Source organism: Alosa alosa, chromosome 24 (genome assembly GCF_017589495.1).
Source record: "Alosa alosa isolate M-15738 ecotype Scorff River chromosome 24, AALO_Geno_1.1, whole genome shotgun sequence".
NCBI lineage: Eukaryota > Metazoa > Chordata > Actinopteri > Clupeiformes > Clupeidae > Alosa > Alosa alosa.
Genome location: NC_063212.1, coordinates 2231276 through 2241768, shown reverse-complemented (window position 1 = coordinate 2241768; position 10493 = coordinate 2231276). Strand labels below are relative to the sequence as shown.

General features: G+C 45.5%; 1 protein-coding gene across 14 annotated transcripts in view; it reads right to left on the bottom strand.

Annotated features, from left to right (window-relative positions):
* Positions 1–1616, bottom strand: part of LOC125289813 (ankyrin-2-like) — a 74464-nt gene extending 72848 nt beyond the window's left edge. For 12 of the 14 annotated variants that reach the window (XM_048236838.1, XM_048236830.1, XM_048236829.1 and 9 more), the window contains exon 1: positions 862–1615. In XM_048236838.1, the coding sequence (XP_048092795.1) occupies positions 862–993 (132 nt within the window). In that variant the 5' untranslated portion in view covers positions 994–1615. Of the gene's footprint in view, positions 1–861 lie in introns of all 14 variants that reach the window. The other 2 variants (XM_048236828.1, XM_048236835.1) reach the window with 2 other exon arrangements.
* Positions 1617–10493: the final 8877 nt, after the last annotated feature.

The following is a 10493-nucleotide window of genomic DNA, read 5'->3' as shown; positions in this document are numbered from 1 at the left end:
GCGCAACCTGCAAATCATGCATACTTCTGCCATACGGGAAACTTATGCACATATCCATACTGTAAATGACACCTAGGTTACCACCCAGCAGAAGACTGAAGTCAACCCGTGTGACCTTGGGAGGCATATGGGTGTGGGAGGACACTACTCCTGTTCCCAAAAGAGTGCCTGCCTGCCGCACTACCCTCTATCCTTCCCTGACCTGTAAGCCAAGCACCCTTTAAGATGTGCAAGATGCCATATAAACTGCCCATAAACATCAATATAAAATACATAGGACACCACAGTGAGATACTGTATATCAAGTATGACATAAAAGAGGAGGTGATAGCATGTGTGTACTAGTCTATAGTGCGGCAAAAGAGAAATTCTATCTACAGTTCTCAACTGTCATCATGTCCCCTATACCAATCCTCATTTATGTCAAACATAAACCACATGTTGCTGTCGCTTCTGACAACCAACAACTCTCATGACGCACTGCCAACCACCTCAGGAAGATACACAGAGGCTTTGACATCAGATAGCTTCTCACAAGACGTCATCTCATTAAAGCATTGCCCCATATTCACACACCACAACCACTCACACCACTGGAGACCATGCCATCACAACTCCAAATCACAAAAAAGGACAGATGTCTATGCATCTACAAGGACTTCCAGAAAGCTCATATTCATCTACAAGCATCAAATACTAAATGACATGACAATTATGTGCAAAAAGCATACAAAACATAGGTTGTCTCATGTCCATTTCAGCGCTATACTGTAAGCTAATCTCTCCACTGACCAACCTCTGTCCAGTCAGCTGGTGCTAGAGCTGCCCCGTCCCTTTCATCTACATTCCCCCGCTGCTTACCAGGACCCAGGACTCCTGGCCGTCCCCAGAGCTGTACACGTCAGCGCTGGCGTCCTGGACGGAGAGGCTCTCGCCGGCCGCCTGTGGAGGCCCCTCGCCCCACTGGTCCTCGTGCGTCGCTGCGTTGCCCATGCCAACAATCCATAGAAGAGGGCTGGAGCCTCACGCCATTCAACGCACAGAAGCACAACTTCCAGACGGCTTCCAGACAAGCAAACTCCGGAAAAAAAATCCAATCCTTTCTTCTTTCAAATGCCTACATAACCGTCCTTCCACAACTATACGTGTAGTACTATGGAATCATGACTCAGGAGCTGAGATATGTCTAACCTTCTACTATATGTGTGTATACGTTAAAAGTGTGACCTATGTACTGTATACATATGTGTGTATGTGTGTGTGTGTGTGTGTGTGTGTGTACTGTATGTGTCAAAGTGATGTCCTGAGCCCTGCACCAGTCTGAAACCCTGCCGCTAGCCTCCGGCCGCCCGACGCTCTCGCTTTCACTGGGTGGCTAATTTGAGCAGTGCACGGCTCTCGTCTATTTTTACTCCCCCACGCTGAATTATGCCCCTGCACGGAAGGAGGGTCGTCTGCCTGCACACAGAGAGGGTGGCATATCAACTAATGGGACTGGTCCATGGGCTGTGAAGGGTGTGTGTGTGTGTGTGTGTGTGTGTGTGGAGACAACTACTTCTGAGTGCCCATTGAGTTGGAAGGCCACCCCAGCAAGCGATTGTGCCTATTAGGTAGCATGACGATGAGCAAGGGGACAGTTCTGACAAAGGAGAGAGAGAGAGAGAAAGAGAGAGAGAGAGAGAGTGAGAGAGGGAGATGGAAAGAGAGAGAGCCCAAAGGGGTATAATTACAGACACAAATCTGGATGCACACAGAGGCCAGGTCAGGGCAGGTGTGTGAGGACTTCACTGGACCAGCTGGACCAGGGGCAAATAACAAGGGCATAGAGTGAGAAGGTAGTTAGCTGTGACTGTGTCTCCATGGCTCTGGCCAACAGCTATTTGAAACAGACGGAGTTGGGTGTTGGGTGAGGTACAGTATGTACCACTGTGTATTGATTAAAGCTAATTGCACACAGGCATTGATGCACATCTTATATTGTTATACTATTCATTACTCTCCAGTCCAGTGTTCAGACTGTCTGTGTGTGTGTGTGTGTGTGTGTGACGTTGTGTGTGACGTAGTCTGAGTGTGAGGTGAATGTCCCCATTCTCCTAACATGGCCTTTGAGATGATGAATACGTGACCTAGCAGCACGACTCACAATGCCCTGACTGTTTCGCCCCAAATATTCCCCATTCACAAGCGCTTGTCGGAACATAATGTAAACAGACTTGCTGAAAGGGACTACTCACTCACTCCATCTGCCAACACATGGTGGGGGACAGAAAGATGCCAAAAGCTCAACTCCAGATTCCCCATGGACCACATCACTAAGTGGCCACAGCAAAAAGGTCGGCTGTGTCTTTCTTCTTCTGTTATTCTGAGTATCTTGACTTCGCGAAATGTCGGAAAAGAGGTGAAATACTCAAAAATGATTTATTAAAATGTTTATGATTTTTAATAATAATTTCAAAGTGCATAATAATCATGCAAAAACAAGTAATATCATACAGCAATTAGAATAATATCTGTCAGTGACTTGGTGTTTTTATCAGTCAAAATCACGGGAAGCTATAGGCTTTTACGAAACCGTTTCCTGGGCAACCGGGTTGGACAAGCATGTCAATTGCTCCTGACATGCTCACATGCGACAGATAAGTCACGACAAGGTAGATGCAATTACGGTGGAGATTGATGCTCAACTAGAGGTGGCACATAGTCGAACGCCTATCAGTTAGTTCCATTAACCTTATCCGATGGAGAGGTTGTTTACACACGCCTTCTAGATTGCCTTTCAAATCTCCCTGCTTCCACAGTGGAGGACCAGTAGTGGACCAGGATTTAGAGAGGGGCCCATGGACAAGCCTGTGTTGGCGAGAGTATTAGCCAGACATGACCAGACAGTGAGCAGCACCATCAGAGACGACAAGGGTGTCAGACAGTGGCGACTATCAAATGTCACCATCGCCCCCAAAACCCCACCCCACCCCACCCCACCCCACCCCACCACCCCGAATCCACCAACCCACGTGCCTGTCCAGAGCACAGTGCACTCCCAGGACCCCCCTCACCCCGTCACCACCATCAGCATCAGCGTCTCATTTAAAGGAGATTTCACTTCAATTTTCCCTTCGCCACAAACCCAGGCCTGAGGAGGTAATCCTTTGGTCAGAGCAGACAACAAGCGCCTTTAATCTGCGCTAAACCATATGGCCTGCAGTGTGGGGGCAGGGCACTTCCTAGCCTGTGTGTGTGTGTGTGTGTGTGTGTGTGTGTGTGTGTGTGTGTGTGTGTGTGTGTGTGTGTGTGCGTGTTTTTCTTGCTCCCATCCGCTTCTGTAAGGGAATGCGTCCTTAGCTCGTGTCTGCAACAAACATCTCACCTCAAGCATGTGTGCTGATAACAACAGAAGCACGAACACACCCAACACACATGTGCCACTGAGTTTCCTTTAGAGGGTTTACAACTTGAACAAGTCACCACATTTCCACTGACAGTCAGCGTTATTCCTTTAGCACATCCTCTATAAAGCACAATGCATTTAGTCTATTACTGACTTTATCAAGCCAGACAGATACCCCACAGTCCATTCACTCATTCACTGACATCAACATATCTGTTTTGAGCACAGCCACATTAATGCACAGTGCATCTGCATTCATGTATTAATACACAGTATAACTGGAACCCATCCAGCCCCACTGCTCCCATTCATCCATTCACTGATTAATGTAAATGACCACCTACACCCCTGCTGTGTGTTAGAGTGGGTTGGGTAACACACAGGCAAACGCTCAGTACACCACCCCACCCGTTTGACCCCTAAGGTCTTATCGCCCAATTAAATCTGCATTAGCAGATATGGGGGAGGGGAGGGGAGGGGATGGCTAGCAGGGGTGGAGAGAAAAGTGCAGGGGACAGCGTCTTCCTCTAAGACTCTTGGTGCTGAGGGCAGGGTGGAGGGTAAGGGGTGAGTGTAAGCGAGCATGATTAAGTCATTCGGTTGAGTTGTCCGGCAACTTTAGCCGGCCGAAACAGCCGAGGAGAGAGACTGTGACGGCACAGCTTCACTGCTGCTGCTTGAGTAGACTGATGATGCTAATGTGAGAGGTTTTGATCAAAATGGTCTCAGCAGTATTCAGATCAAATGTATTCTATCATGTACCTGCTCAGAAGCTACGATTTGAAAGTGGTTTTTTTTTTTCCATGGTGGGAGCTCTCTGTAAATAAAGGACAAAACTAATTGAGTGACTGACAGTGACCGCTACCCTGCTGAAAAAAGGTGTTGTGCAACCTGCCTTTAGGAAAATGATTCATGAAATCACCTTGAACTTCATAAGAGCAAATCAACATTTTAAAAGTCACTGCAGAGAACTCTCTGGCACTCGGGTACCGTGTAACCATGGAAACCAAAAAATCTACAGTCTTCTTCATAAAGTCATCACCATGCAGCAGACACAAAATGAGAAACACACACAAAGGACGCTGAACACAATCACCATGGACATACCATTGGCAACCATGTGTGTCCTACCATGAAAAAAGAGCCTAAAACACAATTAAATAACACAATCATGGATTCAGCATGGACATACAGTACTATTGGCAGCCAACCACTGCCAAGGATGACCATCCCCCCCTGCAGCTCCACCAGTGCTGTTTCTGTGATGGGCAGATTGTCACATGGCAGAGCCTGACCAATAGGGACAGATGTGGGGGGATTTAGGCTCAATTTGATTTAATCTCAGCCCACTACCAAAGGCAAAAAAGCCCAGCCCAGTATACTAATATAGTAATACTCACACACACACACACACACACACACACACACACACACACACACACACACACACACACACACACACACTATTATGATTTGGTTACTGTAACAGAACTGTATCTATTCTATCCACCATTATTATGGATAGAGTACCTGTAATCTAATCAACATTCTTCTGGCTGTGTATAGTGTGTGTGTGTGTGTGTGTGTGTGTGCATAGCGTATGTGAGTTACATGTTTGAATAAGGGGGGGCTGGTTCTGATCAGTAAACAGAGCAGAGACGATGTCACTGGGATGCATGAATATGATGAGAAATGCCTAATGGAATGAAAAGCATATTAAGCTGGCAAAGCTTAAGCCCCACCAGTGGGCTCATGGGGCCATAACTATAGTATAGATCATCTGGTCCAAAGGACAGCCTGCCATCCACTGCTCTGGTTACCACTGTGCCTGCTGCTTTTACTCTGCTGCTGCCTTTTAAGCAGAATGCACAGCTACAACAGTCTGGTCCGTTCCAAAAATATACCTCCGCTCCCAGACGCAGAGCAGGGGAGGGGGGGATAGAGAGAGAGGAAGAGAGAGATGAGACAGAGAGAGGAAGAGAGAGAGAGAGAGAGAGAGAGAGAGACAGAGAGAGAGAGATGTACTGGTCTCTCACTGATGCAGAAAGACCAAGCTCCTGAGAGCTCGATGCTCTGCTCTACACTCATGACACTGTCATTAAGGGAAGCCCAGAGCATGCTGGGAAGAGGCAGAGAGTACTGCGCGTCCTGACGATGTGTAGCAGAGACCAGGGAGGAACACTGGTACTGAAACACACTCCAGTCCTTTCCTTAACAACACTAAAGGGCTTCACTGTACAAAGTGCACTTACACCTTCATGAAGAAGTGTCATACCCAGTAGGCTGGAAAGAACATGCTTATAGTCAAAACATAGTTATAGCTATGACAGCTTAGCTTAGCATAACATTTGGAATTATCTCCACCAAAGGATGGACAACCCTGACTAATCCTGCTGGTATACATTATTACAGAGCAACAAGTTCATATCTATTGGGCTTATGGAAAAGCAAACGTCATTTTCTGTCATATTGCAGCTCATTGTGAAGGATATGATCATAGTTCATCCAACCATTTGGAGCATATAATATGAAAGGAAAGATATCTGCATGGATATCTCAGTTCTCCCACAAAGACTTGGGAGATAGACACTAACCCTAGGAGATAAAAATGATGGTTCTAATAGTCATTATTCTAAACTCTGTTCCAGGTCTCAGACATATTAAGAGTCTGAATAGAAAAATGTGTCTCACATTTGGAGACTGAGCGGGGAAAATATTTTCACACACACACACATACACACAAACACAAACACACACACACACAGCTGGCCAAATGTATCACCAATATCACACATTTGAGAATGGGCTGACCACACCTGCAGATCTGACCCCACATGATCTCCTGCACCAAATATCCAATTTGCACCCCACTCATGCTAGTCTCCATCACTCCTCTCTCTCTCTCTCTCTCTCTCTCTCTCTCTCTCTCTCTCTCCCTCTATACATGTGTGTATTATATCCTATTGGCGAGTCATTAGGCTATGTGAGGAATACAACTGAGTCACTGATTCCACACCTACATGAAACATTATGCTACTTTTCATTTTAGAAGAAGCTGCATTGTGCGATGTCTGCTGTCTAGCACACTACTGCCTACAGAACAAATGACCAGACATTTCACAGATGAAGACCAATGAGAGATGAGAAATGTATTTCAATGGACTGCAATGGTTACTAGGGATTACATTTAAGCCTTTGGTAAAGTGATGACTTCATGTATTAAATCCTATGTATTATTTCTAATATGCTAAATGAAAGACTGTAATGCTATAGCAGAGGTAGGCTACAGGCTTATACTTTATTATATAATGAGAGGGGGAGATTCTACAACATTCCAAGCTTGTTGTCTGTCATATTACTGCTGTTTCTAATGTACTACTGTTGCTATTACTGTATATACTACTGCTGTTTGAAAATTATTATATTCTGATATTCATTCATGCAGAGACTAAAAACAATTTTACCCAGACAGGACTTTCCTGGTTTGATATGAGGCTTGCAACGAGGCCAAAAGCTTCCACTCAGACAGTAATCCTGGATTTGGCCATCCCCCGGCCAGTTGTACACTGAACACGGAATACATAGGCAAAACCCACAAGTGTTTCCCCAGTTAATGACATCAGAAAATCTGTCTGAAAACAACAACAAAAAGCATGGACAGGAAGAGGAAATGACCGATTACCACAACTCATTTGAGTGGCGTTCACTTGCTCCCTTGATGTGGCCGGGGATGTCTACAGGTGCCCACTGATTTCAGACAGGTTTTGACTGGACGCTCTGTCGTGACTTGGAAAGCAACTCTGTGGATTAGTTTGTGACATGGACATCCGAATCCTCATGCTTGTGTTACGCTACGCTCCCAGTCACAATAGCAGAGGAGCACAGAGTTGGTTATTAATGAGGAAACGCTTCCAGATAAGCAGTGTGTGTAAATCAAATCATGTCCCTCATGACTCTTGAGGTTGAAAAAAGCATTGTGACTGGAGTTTAACATGCATCACAGGGAGCACAAACCATACTAAAGAGGATGATATTAGGGCTGTCCCTTTTACTTACAAAAAAGCACAACAAATGAACATTAGTCATATAGCATATAGAGTACAGTGGGTGACTATGGAAATATCTGTCACAAATCCTGTTCAGATTTGGCCCAGATCTGGCACAGATCTGGTTTAGATCCGCTGTTATCCAGTAGACATCTGGCCACTGCATTTGCTCCTAAGTGATTCGACATGGCAGATGACATGCAAAATGCATGCTGGCGGATGAGTGAATAAAGCCACAGAAAATTCCAAGCCATTCCCCCACCCATCCACCCACCCACCCATCCCTCTCAGTGATCGGGTTCAACATTTTAATATCGTCATGGGGGGGAAAAAATCAACTAAACAGATTAACTATAAAGTCCCGAGCCAAGCACGTAAATGGACATGCAAGACAGCGCTGTCTGAAAAAAACAACAACTAACAAAAACACATCCAGATTAAGGGGTATGGCCGCCACAGTACAGATTACAATACAGACGTCATGTGCACAGTCTCTCTCTCTTAAAGAAACGTCAACGGTTTGCGGTGCTAGTGTAATAGCACTATGTAGTGCTGTACAGTGAATGAACTTTACGTTTGGACACCTTAAGAAATGTGATAGTGACGTTAATTGACGATAATCAAATTATAAATGTCTGACACAAGAGAAGAGATGTCACAATGCCTATTTTGAGTATTAACTCAGTTTTGACCAAATACATAGTTACTGCGGTTTGTCATTGTAGGCCTACTGCAGAAATGGGGAATACTTTTGCCGACCGAGTGAGATAAGGCTGATGGCTAGAAAACCTGCTCTGTGTGCGACAAAAGGACTCGTTTTTGCAAACTCTGACTAAAAATGTTCTGACCTCAGCAGTCAGAGGTGATTTGGAGCCTTGTCCTCCCACTCGGTACTAAATGCTTTCGTGCAAGTCTGCAGGTCACAAACCCCTCCGAGTCCAAAACAGAGCAGAGGTGTGAAGGCTCTCAGGTTTGACACAGCGTCCACCTCAGATGACTACCAACCTCACAACACAAACAGAAATCCATTAAGGTGTGTTTGATAGCGAGAATGTGTGTGTGTGTGTGTATGTGCATACAGTATGTGTGTTTACACAAATAGATCACAGTGTATTTGCATTGAGTAATATAATGGGAAGAGGACTCCACATCCTTTTTTTTCCCAATTAGCCAAACCATCTCGCTAGCACATCTACAGTAAGACCACTATGATGAGCTATAAAATACCATAGAGATCACTTTGCACGTACCCTCATTAACAGATAAGACTTGTGTGTCGATTGCAGAGGGGTGGCCAAGAATACATGATGTGTCCTAAATGCAAACCAGAAGATACAGAGTTGCACTATGCATTACCTCTGCTTTAATCCACATCCATGTCTAACCCTAGCCGTAGTTTCAGATTTAGGCCAAAGTGCGCTGTGAGCTTAGTTTGAATCACTCTCTATCTGGGGTTAAACCAAAAGCTAAAAATTGCAAGCCAAAATCCTTTATAGATATGTATGGAGTTCTCTGAACGCGTAGGCAAATGCTAGAGAACGGTTGGCGATAGTGAGTTTGGGGTGGACATTGGGAGATTAGACAGAAGGCTGTGCATTTCATGGCTGACTGGGATCCTAATGCTCTGTGGTGAGAAGGATGAGCAATGTGCCTTTTCCAGATAAGTCGTTTTCACTGGTGAAGACAGGGACTGACTGGTTGCAATACACGTATACTGCTGTAGCAGATACCAGAAGGCCAACTACATAACACATGGCAAAACTTCAAAAGAAATGTAATCATAGTTTTGTTTTCAGTGCCGTAATGTTTAACATAGGGTGTTGCTATTCAGTCTAGCAGAGACATTTCACCATTTATTATCTTGCCCTGGCATAAGGACTGTCCTCTGTGGGCTGACCATGGTCATGTGTGTGTGATGGGAATCTGGAGGGGGCAGTTGGGTGCACAACCAACCCTTGTGTGACCACCACAGCGATCCCAGCATCCTGGTCATCACTGCCCCGCGCTCGAGCGAGAGGAGAGGACACTGCGGCAGCATGATCCCATCGACGATCAGAGCCAAAGAGCACAGATGGGAAACAGGATGTTTTTATCTCTCTCTCTCTCTTGCTCTCGCTGCATTAGCACTCTCTCTCTCTCTCTCTTGGTCTCCCTCTTTCTTTCTATTATCTCTAGTTCATTACAGAATTGAAGAGAGTGTCATTCACAGGTGTCTGTCTGTGTGATTTGGAGGGACTAAACCCACCACCGACAGGAAGCAGCACTTGCATTTGTTCACTGTGGGGCTTGATGACAGAGTTCAGTGTTTCCAAAGAAACTGGACCTCAGACATCTGGACCCGGTTGTGTGTTTCTGCACTGACCATTTATTTTTTTTAAAGTATAATTTTTGGGCTTTTATGCCTTTAATGTGACAGGACAGTGAAGAGTGACAGGAAGTAAGTGTGAGAGAGTCGGGGTGGGATCCGGAAAGGACCAAGGGGCGGGAATCAAACCGGGTCGCCGGTGTACGGTGCAGGTGCCCCAGCCAGTTGTGCCACGGCTGGGGACACTGACCATTTTTTCACTGGGACGGACTGGGTCTATAAACCCATGAGATTTGATCTCCAGTAATCACTGAAACACAAAACTTGCGAGGGCACGTTTGCAGGAATAGTGAAAAACACACTTCTTCAGTTTTACATTTCTTTCAGGTAAGAAGGAGGACAACATAGGCTGACTCACTACTATCATCAAGCGGGCTACTCTATAATAGGTATATACATGTAGGCTACTTCAAGCACTGAGATCTGGATAGATGGAGAGAAGTTTATACTGTATTAGTCCTGTAGGAAATTCCTGTAGGGAGAGAGAGAGAGAGAGAGAGAGAGAGAGAGAGAGAGAGAGAGAGAGAGAGAGAGAAAGAGAGGGGGGAAGCTCTGCTCTGCACATACAAGACACATCTTTAGCATAAAGTTTTCCTCTTGGGTGTTTTCTTGGCCCATACTGGTTTCAAAGCCTTCCGTGCATGTGATGATGCTCGCCGTTACGCAACACAGCCTCTCCAGATGACACAAACCTATG